Source organism: Prunus avium, chromosome 7 (genome assembly GCF_965620075.1).
Source record: "Prunus avium chromosome 7, drPruAviu1.hap1.1, whole genome shotgun sequence".
Classification (NCBI taxonomy): domain Eukaryota; kingdom Viridiplantae; phylum Streptophyta; class Magnoliopsida; order Rosales; family Rosaceae; genus Prunus; species Prunus avium.
The window spans coordinates 2,002,722-2,019,915 of NC_142290.1; the positions used below are offsets into that span (position 1 = coordinate 2,002,722).

A 17,194-nucleotide genomic window follows, 5' to 3' on the forward strand; every position below is an offset into this window, starting at 1 on the left:
ATGTTTGAATGAATAATAAATTTTCTAACTTTGAAGCTTGACTTTCTGTAGCACTTGTCTTTGTAGTTTAAGCCTCCATGTACACATCAATCTGCCAGTATAGGTAAGACATAAATTTAAAGAATTAAGAGATACAACCAATGAACACATCAACCTTGTCCAACACCAATAGTCTCATGTCATGCACATATTCATTACCAAATATAAATGCCCACTTCTTTTGATTCAAATGTAGAGAAGAACTTAAGAGGAAACTCCAATTTGTGTTGTTTAGAAAGTTATTTGGAATTCTATAATGAGAGGAAACTCAAAATTCTTACCAGCGAGAAAAATTATCAACACAATTAGCAAAAAAAGCATAAGTCCAATTCCCTGAGCTTTCTTCTTCATGCAAAAGTTGGGTACCAGCAAGGACTGGAAAATTAAAAGCCAATTTAAATATTGGCACAGAGAGTATTATAACAACAATAACCTCTACATTAAAGCATTCATAGAGAATTATAACAACAATAACCTCTACATTAAAGCATTCATTTATGCAAATGCATGAATGTTTCTCAGTAGAAGAGAATGCCAAGTTACAAGAAACGATCCTATTGAGAAATCCCAAAACCAACACATAATATCATTTAATCTGCTTAGAAACAATATAACTCTCAAGCCTCAACAACACAATCGTCATTGAAACTGAACAGAGTTTTTACACTTGAGCTTGTTGGTGATTTGGAAGCAATTAGATACTGCTGAAGTGAAAAGAAAGGGATTAGTCCCACTCATCCCCTCTTCAGCATCATAGTTTGTTGCAAGTCAAAGATCAAGAAGGATTGGCGTTGTTCTATAAACCATATCTATCGTGAGCAGAATTTTGCTGCTGATGCTTTATCTGCTAGGAACATTGATTTTGGTCCTGGGATTCATCTCTATGAGACAGTTCCTGACTTCCTGAAAGATATTTTGTATGCTGATGCCATGGGTGTGTCCAGGCATTGTTTTGTTGCTGCTTAGGTGTTGCTGTGCTGGGCTTTTAGCCCCCCTTGTTACCAAAAAAAAAAGAGAAAGGGATTATTCAATTTCTCCATCTCATATAGTCACTCTTCAAGATTTTCCTGTCTTGAGGCATATAAAATATTAAAGCATTACCCTGAGTGATACCTAGATTAGCATCTGCATGAATGTCAGCTACAACATTCGCATCATCTAAAATCTGCAAAAAAAACAAAAGTGAAAAAATTCTTGCATTATTAGAATAAAAAATCAAAAGTGGAAAACTTATTTCTGAAAGAAAATTAACAGCTCATTGAAAAAAATCCCAAAACAGCTACTTTTGCATTTTCTAAAAAGAGCAAACAAGACCAACCGTAATAAACATGAAAATGCATCTTCATCTGTGATACCCAAGGCTTCGGTTGCTTTACAACTTAATTTGAGAGTGAGGGAAATTATATGTAGCCCACACCATCTTATGTCTACGATTCTCTCTCATGACCCTATTCCTATTATAGGACAAAATGCAAAATCACTTACCAAACTTAAACAATTTCAATTCTCAGCCATATACTTGTTGGACCCAACAAATAATGAAAACTTTGAAAAAAGAAAAAAGAAAAAAAAAGAATGAGAACTAAAATTAAAAGAGGAAATGGAACCAAATCTAAAACATAATAAATTGTGAGAAATAAATAAGTTTCCTGTAATGCATTAGGGATTACCTCAAATCATTTCCATAATATTGATTTGTTGCCTTCCCAGCAAGACCTTGGAAATTAAAAAAATAAAAAACAAAACTGAAATTCGTGAAAAATATATCAACAACAATACTACCCAGCATGAAAAGAAGAATCTAACCCCCAATTCTGTCCAAAACACAGAGAATCAAGAAGAGACATGCATCAAAATGAAAAATTAGTTTTATAAATGATTTGAACAGCAGTCCCTTTTGCAAGCAATAGAACCCTGGATACATAAAAAAATTGAACACCTATAAACATCGAATTCATATCAGTGAATGAAAGCAGACCAAACATTTCAAGTGCTCTTCCAATTGGGTATAAGAGTCCTCAAACAGTAGAAATTATGCAAAGAACTGGATGTATACAAATTCATATAAGTAAAAGATAGAGCAAAGGCTAGATAAGTGTAAATGGCTTCATCTAAAACTGGATGACCGAGAAAAGAATCACAAGCATCACCATTACCACACTCTTCAACTTCAAATCCATAAAAATTAAAAAATTAAACCTAAAAAACAAATCATATTCCCAGAAAAAGACCTAGAAATTCTTTTTTTAAAAACTTCCCCAATTTCTATATAATTCGAAAATAGATATTACAAAAAACATAATTAGGGCTTACAATGGAGGAAGAGAGACTGAGTGAGGGGTGAGCGAGCCACTGAGAGAGCACGAGCTAGCCATAGCGATAGAGAAAGAAAGGCAGAGCAAGAGTGAGAAAGAAAGAGCGAAAGAGAAGAGAGAAATCGTGAGAGTGAGAAGGAACGAGAGAAGAGAGAGAGAGAGCGATAATGAAAATGAAAGTGAGAGAGCGAGAGTGCGAATGAGAACGAGAGAGAGGGCTTTTGAAAAATTGGGGTTTCACTGGTGAAAAATCAGATCCCGCTTTTATTTTTAGCGCCCGCCCACAATCGCTTCTTTTTTCTCTTATAGCGTTTCCTCTGCTATAACTTAATGCTATCTTCATTTTTTATTTTTTATATTTATTTATTTTTGGTCTGAGACTAGATTGTTTAAAGTGTCAGCTTTTGTTTTCTCTCTTTTTCTCTTTTTCTCTTTTTCCTAAGGGTGTTTTTTAGAGTGTGTCAAGTATACAATGATTTTAATTGACGTTTTTTATAAAATGTCAAGAAAAAGTGATATAGAGTTGACGTTCTTTATTAAATGTCAAGGAAAGTGATATATAGTTGATGTTTCTTGTAAAACGTCATGAAAACCTACTATATAGTTGATGCTTTTTAAAAAGCGTCAAAGCTTCATAGAATAGGTGATGGTTTTACAAAAAGCGTAACCATGAAGTGTCAACTAAGGCCCATTTTCTTGTAGTGATTGTCATTGTATAGCCCTTTATTGTGTATTGCTACTGAATTGCCTCGTATATCCTTTTTTTTTCAAGTTTATGTTAAAATAAATTTATAGGGGGAGTATGGAGTTTGTGTATTGCCATTGTATAACCCTTTATTGCTTGTGTATTGCTACTGTATTGCTACTATATATCTTTTTTTTCTTTTCAAGTTTGTGTTTGAATAAATTTATAGGGGAGTATGAAGTTTGTGTATTGCCATTGTATCGCCTTTTTTTGCTTTTGTATTCCTATTGTATTGCTTCCATAGTAGGGAAATTGGGAAATTGGCGGTATATGGGTGTAAGAATGTGATTTCATCAAGGACGTCACGTCCTTTGTTTAGAAAACACGTTATATACATTCTGTAACAACCCGAACCTTAAATAATTTTTAATTATTAATTTATTCAAGTAAAAGACTATTTTACCCCGCAAATAATTTATTAGGTTTAAAGTTGATTTTTTGACCGGGAAGGAATTTGGGAATTTCAATTGTACCACTGCGTAGATCACGTCAAAGTGAGTTCGTAGACACATAGTGGGCTCAAATCCGAGTTGTATTGAGTAAAATACGATTAAAATACTAAAAAGGGCAAAACCGTAATTTTGCAAGAAATCAGATTTTTTTAAAACCCCTCTTTCTCTCTCTTCCATGTGACACTCTCTCTCCTCTCTCTCTCTCTCTCTCTCTCTCTCTCTCTCTCTCTCCCTGACGACTCCCTCTCTCACTCTCTCTCTTCGAATTCCGGCCAACCACCCATGGCAAGCCACAAGACCAGTGCCAAAAGGACCGGCCCTACACTGCAGTCAAACCCCAGCCTTCTCCCGCCACCAGCTACCACATTTCTCGCCGGAAAACGTGAAAAACCACCTGGTTTTTGACAGAGATTTCGCCGGCTTCGTTCTCGGTCCTCCGGCCACCGTTTCCGACGAGTGAGGTATGCTTTCTCACCTTTTTTTTTTCGAGCTCTAGCTGATGGTTGAGTAGGATTTGATCAATTTCTAGCCTAGGTGGTTCGATTTGTAACTCAAAGTTTGGCCAGATTTCCAGTTGAAATTCTGGCCACTTCCGGTTATTTTTCGGGGTAGGTTGTCCAAGAACAAAAGTGACTCCAATCGATGTCCTGAACCTGTGGTAGGAATATTGGCCCTAGATTTTGAGGTTTTTCAGGCAGCCACTATTGCTTAGGATACTCACGCACTACTGGCGCGTGTGGCGGCTCGTGGGTACTGTCGCAGAGAGGCATTGTGTCCCGATGTGGTCCCCTAGTTGTCACGAGCGCGCAGGTGTGCTCAGATTCCAATTCGATACCATTTGAGCCTCGAACGGGTTTCGCCTATTGTGCGATGTCTAGGTTCAATATGTTCAAACCATTGGATCGAACTCAAACTCACGTATGTTGTACCTCATATTTTTAGGATCATGTAGGATTCGACGGATCGTGAATCGGAGTCCTAGATACTCCGAAATCGGGAACCCTACGGTGAAATTAACCATAACCGTCCGATCGTACGATCATGATCAATCCGACCATCCGATTCGGACCAAACTTGCAGGGTATGGTTATTAAAATATGTAGAACCTATAGAAACTCTCGGATTGTCAGTTAGAGGTCGTGGACCCCACGGGTTCCCAGGTTGACCAATATGGAAATTATCTCTTTAACGATTCTCGGGTCTTTTTAGAATGTTTCAATCATTGGAAATGTATATGTGGGCATAGGAATGATCTTAAACTAGGTGCACGTGCTTTTTGAAGTCGGGAGTCAGTCTTTTCAATTAAATGATTATGTGGATCTATTTTATTAATTAAACATTTGTAATGGTTTAAATAGGTACTCGGGCTCCATCAGACTCGCAGGAGGGACCCTCAAAGGGTCAGGCTAGGTCGGACGCTTAGTGAGTGGACTTTTGTATTATAAATGATTTTATGCAATTGAATTTCATTATTTGATCTTGAATAAGTTTTATTGGCTATGGCTTTCCTAGCATGATTTGTTGGATTTAAATATTTATATTTATATGTTGCCAAGTTGAAAATGCTAAAAGGGTTTGGAAAGTAAGAATTGAGATAATTATCGGATTGAATGGAAGCAGGATTTAAGGATAATTAAGAAATAGTTTTATAAATTCTAATATTTTTTAGAATTATATATTTATTTTAAACCACCATAGGTACCCAGGAATTATAAAAATGTTGCCTCGGTATAAAAGTTGTCTCGGAATGAATGTTGCCTCAGATAAAAATTGTTGCCTTCGGTATAGTTAGCGTGCTTGACTTTTGCCCCACGAGTCTTAGGGATATCCGAACCGTGTGGAGCGAGAAATGCTGAACAGGTTGACCAAATGTCTCCTGAGTCCAGCGAGGATTGCAGCTCAGGTGACTTTGTGTTCCTGAGGCCTGCGAGGACGTGTCGCTTCGGTGGCACGAGGAATTGATGGAAAATAAAGGAATTGACGGAAATGTAATGGGTACACCTAGGTGGAAGGAAATTATTTCTTTTTCGATGTTTTCCTTTGGTTTGTTGAAATGTTGAATGACGGGATGTTTATATATATATATATGTTAAAATGTTGAATGATGGTATGTTTATATATATATATGCATGCTTTATTTTTGTACGAATATAGAATCTTGAAACAATTGAGTTTTCTAACTGTTTTTACGGAGGCACTACTACAAAAAGGGCAAAAGACGACCAGTAAACAACGACGGTAGATCAAAAAACCGTCGTTGTTTTTTAAAAGACGACGGTAATAGAAACCCGTCGTAGAAACATACTTTAAACACCTAAAAAACGGCACACGTATAGATATTTTGAAACCACGACGCACCAAATTAAAAAAGCGTCGTCTTATTACAAAGGTATTTTCAGAGTTAAAATCTGAACCTAAAAACAACGACTGCATCTATGAAATCACCGCCGTAGAAAGTAAAGACAACGATATAAAAATAAGACGCCGTGTTAATTAATTAATAAACACGACCCAATTTTCTTAGTCAGCGACGCATAAATTCAAAGGAATCTACGACGGTTAATTACAAAAAAAATCGCCGCTTTAAATTAAGTTACCACGACTGTAAATATAAATTTATCGACTTTTTAATTATAATATACTACGACGGTATCCATAACTCTACTGTCGCATAATTGTACTAACCACGACGGTTTGTTAAATTAACGACGTACAAATTTTATGCCATTATTCGTCTATCATTACCAGAATGAACTCTGTTCCTCATCATAATTGAACCAGAATGAACAAAGGCAATGTTTTAGAAGTGGATGATGTGCCAATTACTCTCACAAGGAGTTTGAGGGCAAGAAGCTTGTCTCAGCCGCCAAGGAAGGTCTCAAGCTTGATGAGAGTGAAGACGAGGCAAAGAAGAAGGAAGAGTTGAAGGAGAAGTTTGAGGGACTCTGCAAGGTTGTGAAGGATGTTTTGGGTGACAGAGTGGAGAAGGTTGTGGTGTCTGACCGTCTGACCGTGCTGGACTGCCAACATGGAAAGAATCATGAAGGCTCAGGCCTTGAGGGATAACAGAGCGGCTGGGTACATGTCGAGCAAGAAGACCATGGAGATCAACCCAGAGAACCCCATCATGGAGGAGCTGAGAAAGAGGGCTGATGCAGACCTTGTTCTCCTTCTGTGCAGAAAGACAATTTTTTAGATGATGTGTGCGTGTTTGTGTCTTTCAGATACACAAACGCGCACACACATCAACATCCAAACTGAAAAATGAAAGCGAGATGAGACAGATAGGTGATGTGCCTCCAGAGAATTGAGAAAAAGTTGAAACCCTAATTGAAAAATGAAGACGACAGAAAGACAGAAAACCCATTATTTATAAACAAATCTTATATACCACGTCGGTTTTTAAAATATTGACGTTTATATATAACATACACGTCGTTTAAATTTAAAATAAGGTCGTATAAATTATTTAACAACGACGCTATATAAAAACGACGTTGTAATTTTTTGGAAAATTAATTTATTGTGTAATTAAAAAAATTACACGTCGGTATGAGTAATTAAAACGACGTGGTATTAATTTTTAACGTCGTTATTATTGAATATAAGGTCGTTGGGTAAATTGGAAAATGACGATTCATCTTTTTTGAAGAAACATGCGTCGTGTAATTCGATTTCAAAACGTCGTTTCATTAAAACATACCGTCGTTTAAAGTAATATTATAGGGCAGTGTTAACAATAGCGCCGTATAATGTATCATACTAGGGCGCATACTATTAATAGCGTCGTTGTTATGAAAAGGTTTTTTATTATTTTAAACTTTTCGCCTTCCTGACCCATACTTGCATTGGTTCCAAACCCGAGAAAAACTTTCAAGCTTTTCTCATTTTTCATTCTCCAAGAACTGTTTCAAACTTTCAAGCTTATCTCCTCTTCGTCTTCATCTCTGAACTGAAACACCAAACTCCAGAAGAAAGCTTTCATCGCAAGCAAAGGGTAAGCATTTCTGGAAGGATTTTTGTTCCTGTTTTGCATACGCATATCATTTTCGTTTTTTTAAATCTTTTTACATTTTTTCTTTCCAAGTTTGATAAAATTTGCAGACAAAGACGAAAAGTTTCCAAGTTTGAACACTACTCTGGTTCTTTTACTTCAACTAAATAAGACGACGGTGGCTTGTTATTTACGTGGTTAGATTTATAGACCACGACGGTTCGTCAGTCACCCTAGCGTCGTGTGAAAGTGTTCGTCGTTGTTTTTTAAAATGATATCCTTTTTTTGTTTTTTATTTTTAAGGATATATTCATCGCATGTTTGATTTCTCTGAACAATGGTTTTTGTTTCGAAAATCTTTTTAATTATTTTTCTGCTGAAAATATTTTACGTTGTTCCTAATTTGTTTTTGTGGTATAGACGACGGTATATTAATATTTACGTCGTTTTATTTTCAATACCACGGCGAATGTTTATTATTAACGTCGTTGTAATATTTAATACTCTGTTTTTATTATATCATAAGACGTCGGTTGTTTATTATTGATGTCGTTGTAATATTTTATCACGTCGGTGATTAATTACCGTCGTGTAAATTTATTATTACGTCGTTTGTTTTGTTCTTACGTCATTTGAAATATTATAATACGTCGTAGTTTATAAATAATCGTCGTGGTTTTTCTTAATTTCACTGATATATTTTCACTTGCAGGTTTAATTTGTCTGTAACCATGGTTTCTCAATCCCAAAGTAAGGAGTCTGGCTTGAAAAAAAATGAATCCTCGAAGAAGGAGCTTAGAGTTGTAAATCCTCAAACCAAGGCCTCGAAGAAGATGAAGTTTGTTTCATCTTCTGAGACAAAACCAGCCAGCACGGCAACTATTTCTGAGGAGGCAAAGTCAGGTCGGGGTATGAGCACAATGCCCCGTGTTGTGCAGAGAAAAATTCAGAAAATCAAGCCTGTTGTTGAGTACAATGAAGAAGGGAAACCTTATGGCCGTGCACATAATGAGATGCAGTCCTACATTGGTGTGTTGGCACGCTCCAGAGTCCCACTTGTGGACAAGAAATGGGTTCAAATATTCTAGGATATAAAAGAGCAGATTTGGGAAGCCGTTGACATGGCTTTTGTGGTTGGTAAAGGGGGCAAGCAAATGGTGCTATCTTCTGCCGCCAAGAAATGGAAAGATTTCAAGTCTACACTAACGAGGTTTCATATCCTTCCATTCATCAAGGAGCAGGATAGATTAAGGCAGCCCCCTGAAACATACAAATTCATAGAGAAAGCTCAATGGGATGCCTTTGTAGCTTCAAGGTTATCTAAAGAATTTGAGGCTGTGCTTGAAGAACAATCACAGAGGAGGGAGAAACTCGAGTACAATCATCGATTGTCTCGAAAAGGATATGTTGGTTTTAAGGAGGACTTGAAGGAAATCATGCCTGGGGTAGATATTGATCGATCTACCTTATGGAAAAAAGCAAGAGAAGACAAACATGGTAACATCCCGGATCCAAAGACTGCAGAGAAAGCAAAATTAATTGTAAGCCTACTCACTCTGTTTTAAAAATTTTATTACGTCTGCTGTTATATTTTTCCGTCGTGTGAAAAGTTTTACTACGTCGAAATATTTTAAAAGGCGACGTTAAAGGTCTGAATCTGGAATCCATGCTCTGTTTTTTGTAATTATATCATAAGACGTCGGTGGATTATTATTGACGTCGTGTTAATATATTAATAACGTCGGTATTTAGTTAGCGTCGTCTTAAATATTATATTACGTCGATTGTTATGTTATTGAGTCGTGTGAAATATTATATTACGTCTATTTTTTATAAATAACCGTCGTTTGTTTCCTTATTCTGACTTTTTATTATGTCTTTTTGTTAGGATGATTTGCAAAAGCAAGTCTCTGAAGGCACAATTTCTCTGTCAGGATCCAATGATGTTTTGACATTAGCTTTGGGTCCTGAGCATCCAGGAAGAGTTAGAGGTGTAGGGGCTGGGGTTTCCCCTAAGCAATACTTCAATTTACCTAGACAACAGAAGGTTAGGTTTGCTGATCAATTGAAGGAAAGTGTAAGACTTGTCCTTCAAGAAGAGACTTTGAAAATGGAGGCTAGATCAAGGGAAGAGAGTTTAAAGATGGAGGCTAGGACGAAGCAATTGGTAGAAGCTGAGAGGGAAAATTTGCTGAGTCAGCTTTCAAAAATCATCCCCAATTTTGATCCAAGCCTGCTGAAACTGAATACATTGTCCCAAATCCAAGGGCAAAGTCCCAAAAATCCAATGTCTGACAAAGCAAGCTGTTCTGGGGCACTTGATGTTAGAGCCCTACAATTTGAGGAGGATACTGCCAAGAATGGGGAACAGCAGGAGGAAATGGTAACGTCTTTGAACTTTGAATTCTCTGTTTCTCTGTTTATATTTACCGCCGTGTTAAAGTTATACCACGACGCTCTTTATTAAACCGTCGTTTGATGTTATTCAGACGTCTGTAATTATTTCATACCGTCGTCTGTTAATGTTTACCACGACGGTTTATTTATTTGTTTTAATTTTTCTACAATGTCATTTATATATTTCTTTATTTCTTATAACAGAAATCAGGGGAAGTTGAAAAGAGAGTAGAAGGAAAGATACTTGAGATAGTTGAACAAGTAAATTCTCATAACTTTGCTTTTTTCAATATTTTTTTTCAATAAAGGAATTACCACGACGTTTAATGAATGTTACACGTCTGCAATTATTTAATTGAATGTTTAAATTGTTGAACAAGCTTAGATACCGTCGTAGTATATGAAATACCACGACGTTTATTATTTACCGTCGTTTGATTAAATATACACGTCTGTAATTCTTAAATACCGTCGTTTGTTATTATTACCACGACGGTTTAATTTAATTTTTTTACTTTTTTTTTTTTGCCCTTTTTGTACTATGTCTTATATATATTTCTTTATTTCTTATAACAGAAATCTGGGGATCGTGAAAAGATTGAAGAAAAGAAAGATGAAAAGGTAAATTCTCTTAACTTTGCCTTTTTCATTTCTTTTTCAATTTTCAGACGTCTATATTTTCTTTCAACCATCGTTTGTTTTAAATTTCCACGCCATTTTTTATTGGGAAATAGCGGTATATGCCACTGATTTTATAATCTCAATTAAAAATACCACTGCTCCCCAATTTTTGTACAACTATCACCTATAAATATAAAATTATTGTCCACTTATTGCTGAATTTTCACAAGTTCAGAAAGTTTGGTCTCTCTTAGGTCACTCAGCTCTCTCTCTCTCTCTGGCACATCTCTCTTTCTCTTAGGTTTCTGTCTAACGCAGCTCTCTGTGTCTCTCTTGGCTCTCTCTCTCTGTAGCGCAACTCTGTGTCTCTCTCTTTGCTCTCTTTCCCATAGCGCAGCTCTTTCTCTCTCTCTTTCTCCCTGTATTCGGTCTCTTGCTCTCTGTTTGGAATCGGAACCCCTCCCTTTAGGTATGTCTTCTGAATAGCTGCTTGCAACCTTGAAGCTTTAGTGGATTGCCGACCTCGAAAAGGTAGTGTTGATGGTTATTTTCTTAAAATTAGTGGGATTATGTGAAATGGGTTATAATTTGATTGTTTGGGTTTGTGTTAAATTCGTTTTGGGTTTAATTGCTTTGGGTTAGGTTTTGTTGAATATTCATGCTCAGTCATCTGGGTTTGTACCAATTGCACTTAGATTGGTCTGGATATGTGAATCTTGAGACTTGGGATTTTCCATTTGATGTAGTATATCTGTATAGTGTGATTGCTGATGTGTTACTGGTGTACTGCTGTTGCGTTCCTCTTATTTCACTGTCGTATTGCTGTTATGTTGACGTTATATTGCTATTATATTGTTTTTATATTGTAGTTATATTGCTATTGTATTGTGTGTTTATTGTGGTTATATTGTGTTAATGAAATGTTGTTTTGTCATGGTCAGAAATGGAGACAATTGTTATTCTCGTGTGCTACAATGGAAAATGGGTCACCTCGAAGAAGATGTGCAAATACGAAGGGGGTGAGTCAAAAGGCTTAATAGTTCCACGGACCATCAAATTTGCTGAACTGTTGGACCGTGTGCATCAGATTGGTAATACAAACAGCAGCGAAGAAAAGGTTAGCTTAAAATTCTCAGTTTTGGTGGCCTCGAATGAGTGGAAGCACATAAAGATTGAGGACGATGATGATGTAAATTTTTTTATGAAGTACAATTCTGAGGTAACACCTTCAAAACTAGCTCCCTTACTCGTGAGTATAGAAGATAAAGGACTGACAAATGATGTAGTTGATAGTATGCATATCACGACAGATAGTAGTCGGATGGGTCGTTCTTCAGTTGCCATTGTTGAAAGCAATGAAGTAACTTGGAATAATACAAATGGCACTGATGTGGGAGGTGAAGTAGGGACAGATTTTATGGATATGATTGATTTTAGCGAGGTGGATCAGATGCATGGTGGTGATAATGGTACTGAAAGAAATGAAGTGTCAGTGTACTCTGCCCCTCCTATTTTGGGCTGCTTGAACACATCTGCCCAACTGCCAATAATGCGTTTAGGAGGAGAATCTGAACCCATTCGTGAACATTATTCGAATGAAATAGGTGAACAGAACCGGTACAATGAAGCCGGTGTAAATGATGGAGAAGCTTATTTGGATGGGGGGTTTTCGCGAAGTGATTGGAATCCGAAAATTACAGTTGGGCAAATTTTCTCTACTAAGAAAGCATTGTTGACGGAGTTACAGTTTATGGCATTAAGAGGCCACTTTGAATTTAAGGTGCAATTGTCTTGCACTAAGAGGTTGGTTGTGGTTTGTTGTCAACGTCCATGCCCATGGCGAGTCCGAGCATCGAGATTTGGAGATAACAGCTTCATGATTGTGAGGTGTACAACTGTCCATGAATGTGATTTGAGGGTTGTAAGTGACAACCATCGTCAAGCAACTGCAGCACTTGTAGCCACTTCATTTAAAAGGAAGTTTAAGGATTCTCGGACAATATACACACCAAGTGACATTATGAGAGATGTGAAACACAACTTTGGTTTCAACATCCATTATTCGAAAGCTTGGAAAGCAAGGGAGTTAGCTCTATTGTCCATTAGAGGATCAGCGGAGGAGGCATATTATATCCTTCCAGCTTATTGCTATGAATTGGAGCGTATGAATCCCGGCACAAAAACACACATCCAAACTGATGAGAACAATCACTTTGTGTATTTCTTTATGGCGGTTGGCGCATGTATTAGAGGGTTTCGTTCTTCCATGCGCCCAGTGATAGCCGTGGATGCCACTCATTTAAAATCCAAGTACAAGGGTGTTATGTTTGTAGCAAATGCATTTGATGGTAATCGAAATATATATCCTCTTGCTTTTGGGATCGGGGATTTGGAGACGGATGCATCATGGCATTGGTTTTTCACTAAACTTCATGAAGCCATTGGTGAGTGTCCCAATCTTGTTATTATTTCTGATCGCAATGTTAGCATAGAGAATGTGTGGAACAAAGTTTTTCCAACGGCGCAACATGGCATATGCTTTTATCATATGAAGGGGAACATGAAACGCACTTGCAAGTTGAAAAAGCATGATCACATACTTATGCACTTTGAGAAGGCTGCGAAATCTTATTCCATTGCTGAATTTGATTGTCATTTTCGCAAGATCAAGCGAAAGGAACATGTTGCTCAATATCTTGAAGAGGCAGGTTTACATAAGTGGTCTAGAGCTCACATGGATGGACGCCGCTACAATGTAATGACAACAAATATTGCGGAGTCAATCAACTCAGTCCTTAGGTTTGCAAGGATGATGCCAGTGGTTCATTTGATAGGGGAAATTATGAATCTCCTTGTGAAATGGTTCACCGAACGTCGTGACTTGGCTTTGAATTGCACAACAACATTGTGCCCCAATTTTGGAGAGAAGAAGTTGAGGAACAGGTTGGAGGATGCTGCAAGGATGAATGTGGTTAAACTAAATAATGCGCAGTATAATGTTTTGGACGGTTATATGGACGGCCTCGTAGATTTGACGAACAACAGTTGTAGTTGTAGAAAGTTTCAGCTTGAGCAGCTACCTTGCAAGCATGTAGTTGCAGTTTGCCGCTTCTTGAAAGTAAATGTATACTCAAAGGCTTCTCGGTATTACACTCGGAAAACTTGGATGGATGCTTATTCGGATAGCATCTACCCGGTACAGCCTCACGGAAGGTGGGATATTCCTGAAGATGTTCGAAGTCAAGTTGTGCTGCCTCCCATTGCAAGGGTCATGCCAGGCAGACGAAAGAAGTTAATAATTCCCTCGCAAGGAGAGGGCACCATTAGAAGAAAGTGCTCAAGGTGTGGTTCCGGAGGCCACAATAAAAGCACCTGTAAAAACAATATTCCATTGCGCAATGTATCTTAGACAATATGATTTGTGTTGCTTTGGTAGGTCATGTAAACTTTACTTTTATTTGTGGTGGTTTCGTGTTATGTTGAATGGGAATTGTTTTAAATTTGCATAATTTGGGTTGCATTGCTACAGCATGCTGTATTGCTTCCAGATTGCTATTTTATTGTACTTTTATTGCACTGGTATTGCTTCCAGATTGCTATTATAATTTGAGTGCGAAATTGAAGGGCCTGGAATGTAATTCCAAAAGGATCCAAAACATTAAAGTTCTTACAATTCCTTTATTACACAGTTACCCTGATACTCCGACTAAACCTTCTTTTCTGATTACAAATTCGGCGGATGCATAGGCCAGATGTGGGGCAAATACAAGGTGAAATGTCCTATGTGTTTGACTACATATAGTTGTTGAAGGAGCATTACGAATGTTAACCCCAATAGATTGCTCATGTCTTGCCAAGAACACTCTTGAATTTATGCAATGTGCCCAAGCCAGTCCCAAACCTGGACTCACCCGTCTGCCTGATGTGTCCAGGGACTCCAACTTTCCCAACCTCACCCCATTCACTCCATCATGTGGCCCAATAAAATCCACCACTTGGTTGGTGACAACCACCGCCAACCCAAACTTATTTGCTAAACCCTTCAATGTCCCAGATATGTTGAAGAACATTTCAGACCGCCGTTTCAAATCGGCCGGTGTTGTCTGATACTGTGATCGGAACAATGCAGCAATGGAATCAATGACAATGAGTTTGACAGGTAGGCGGGTGTGATCAATGACAATAAATGCTTCTATGTCTCCAAGGACATGGATGAGTTCTTGAGCATCATGAACACCACGAACATATATGTCTTCCAATGGCTCCAACCTTATTAAGTTGGGGTATGATGCATGATAAAGGTTGCCTAGTTGTTGCAATCGACGAAATGAGAAGCTAAATTCTGTGAATATGTAGACGGAGGAGCCCCCTAGTCCGCCATGTGAGGGTGGGAGCTGAGCTCGTACCGTAAGTTGGAGACAAAGCTGCATCTTCCCGGAACCACTCTCCCCTACCAATTCTGTTATGGAGTTGCAGGGTATCCCACCCCCCAAGCAGTGATCTAGTATTGGGCATCCAATGGATAATTTAGGGGTTGAAAAAGGAAAGAGCATGAGGTTTTGGGGTGTCATGTTTCTGTAATTTAGGGGGGGATGTGATGGTGCCACAAGGCATGCATTATATATATAGAGTTCATTTTGAAGGTCTGTAATGTAGGCCATATGTCTTTTAAGGGATGTATACTTCATCCTTTTTCCAGGTTGTAATTTTTTTTTTTTTTTTCACCACATTGTTGAGGACCAAATAATTTGAAAAACATTCTGATGCAGTACGTACTGTAATAGGATCATATTGTAACTCTATCATCTCTCTATTGTACTCTTATTGACATAATATTGCCATTATGCGCTTGTTTATTGTATATTTATTGCTGCTATATCGCCACTCAACTGGACACCGCTAAACTGTATACGCACAAATACAAAAAGACGCATGATCATTCCATAAAATCCTATTTCCAAACTTACATAATACAACAAAAGGCCACCCCATGGTTACATAATACAAAAAGAGGCCACCTCATAGTTCCATTTCCCTACTGTTGACACATTCGAAGTTTGCATACTCTTCAAGTGCGGCGACCACGATCCATGAAATTCATGACCCCGCCCACAGTGATGTTGGCCCAGTTTCCTGCCGGATCCACTATTTTTGCAAACTTACGAAATAGTTCAAATCCCCTTTCCACTTGTTCTTGCTTCAACTTGGCCATTTCTTCTGAATCCTTGAATACCATAATTGCAGTGGTAGGGGCAATTTCAATTTTTCCTTTCATTGCCTTTATATGTACGAGATGCATGCGGGCATGATAACGAGAGCGAATTGTGCACTTTTTTATGTCATCCCATCTAGCTTGGCCCTCCACAATTTTTGATACTATGTCTGCATGGAGATTTTTCCAAAACATGGTATTGCCTCGACACTGCTGCATGCCATGGACCAAGTCTACAGTGAGTGAATTGGGTGACTTGGCTTCTGTTTCAGTCTCCCCTCCTTCAGTAATTGAAAGCGTTGGGTTTGGTGTGAGGTTATGGTCCATGGTCTTCGATATTTATTGTAGGCTGGTGTATGACTTAATTGGGAAAAAGGGGGACTAAATGTGATGGGAGTGAAATCAGTGGGGAAGGTAATGGCTGCAAGCAGGAGTTAATGTGATGGAAGCTTTCATTTCAAACAGCTGGGTTTATTAATATAGGCAGGTTTTAATGACCTAGAGTAACAGAGACAGTTAGTGGCGGGAGGGATTAGGGGGAGTCATTGGCGGGAGGGATTGGCGGGAGTCTTAGGCGGGATAGTATTGGGCGGGAGTTATTACCCAGTTGACTGTATGCCTTTTTGTAATATATTTCTATTTTGGATGTTCCGAAGTTGGTAATTTTCCCATTATGTAATCCAAATATGGGATTTGCCTATTTGCATAATTGATCAACTCATTCAAATTGACCAATATGGTTATTGTCTTATGTCTCATTTCAGCAATCTCAATTCGTTTCCATTTTTCCATTATTCATATTTTCCTATTTTCCATGTGTCATCAAATAATGCAATTATGAAATTATCCATTTTTTCATTATTTGTGCCTATTTTGCAATTTCCCAAGTTTCCTTTTCTTCTATTTCCAGTTTTCCAATTTTTCAATGTTCCTATTTTCCCATTATGTAATTAAAAAAAGTTGCCTACTTTGCCTAATTGAGAAAGTAATTAAAATGGTCCAATATGGTCATTGTCTTATTTCCCATTTCCACAATTTCAATTCGTTTCCAATTTTACTTTTTTCCATGTGTCCCTGTTTCCTATTTCCATTTATCCAATTTTCAGTTTTTGTCCAATTATCCAATTGTTCTATTAACCAATTTTCTTTTTTCCAATTGCTCTATTTTCTAAGTTTTCTTTTTTTCCTCTTTCCAATTTTCCAATTTTCCAATTTGCTAACTTTCCTTTTGTTCTATTTCCTATTTTGCTATTTTCCAAGTTGCCTTAGTTGCTATTTTTCAATTATCCAGGTATCGAATAGTCCAATTTTCCAATTTTCCAATTTTCGAATTTGCCTATTTTCCAAGTGTCCTTTTTTCCTATTTCCTATTTCCTATTTCCAATTTTCCAATTTTCCTTTTTTCCAATTTTCATGTTT

At 37.6% G+C, this 17,194-nt stretch overlaps 1 protein-coding gene, 1 long non-coding RNA gene and 1 pseudogene across 3 annotated transcripts; 1 reads left to right on the forward strand and 2 right to left on the reverse strand.

Annotated features, from left to right (window-relative positions):
- Nucleotides 1-498: 498 nt before the first annotated feature.
- Nucleotides 499-2,648, reverse strand: LOC148292797 (uncharacterized). Of its 2 annotated transcripts, none has more exons than XR_015837145.1 (4): nucleotides 2,353-2,648; nucleotides 1,710-1,755; nucleotides 1,141-1,204; nucleotides 499-1,033 (listed from the first exon to the last, which is right to left on the reverse strand). It is a non-coding gene; the product is annotated as an uncharacterized LOC148292797 (long non-coding RNA). The 2 variants fall into 2 exon arrangements; XR_015837146.1 differs by having other exon boundaries at nucleotides 1,153-1,204; nucleotides 2,353-2,647.
- Nucleotides 2,649-11,469: 8,821 nt separating this feature from the next.
- LOC148292798 (uncharacterized) lies at nucleotides 11,470-14,181 on the forward strand. The gene has a single exon (XM_088244426.1). The coding sequence runs from the start codon at nucleotides 11,507-11,509 to the stop codon at nucleotides 13,970-13,972; it is 2,466 nt and encodes an 821-aa protein (XP_088100552.1). The 5' UTR covers nucleotides 11,470-11,506; the 3' UTR covers nucleotides 13,973-14,181.
- Nucleotides 14,182-14,252: 71 nt separating this feature from the next.
- On the reverse strand, nucleotides 14,253-15,167 carry LOC148292799 (DNA repair protein XRCC3 homolog pseudogene; annotated as a pseudogene).
- Nucleotides 15,168-17,194: the final 2,027 nt, after the last annotated feature.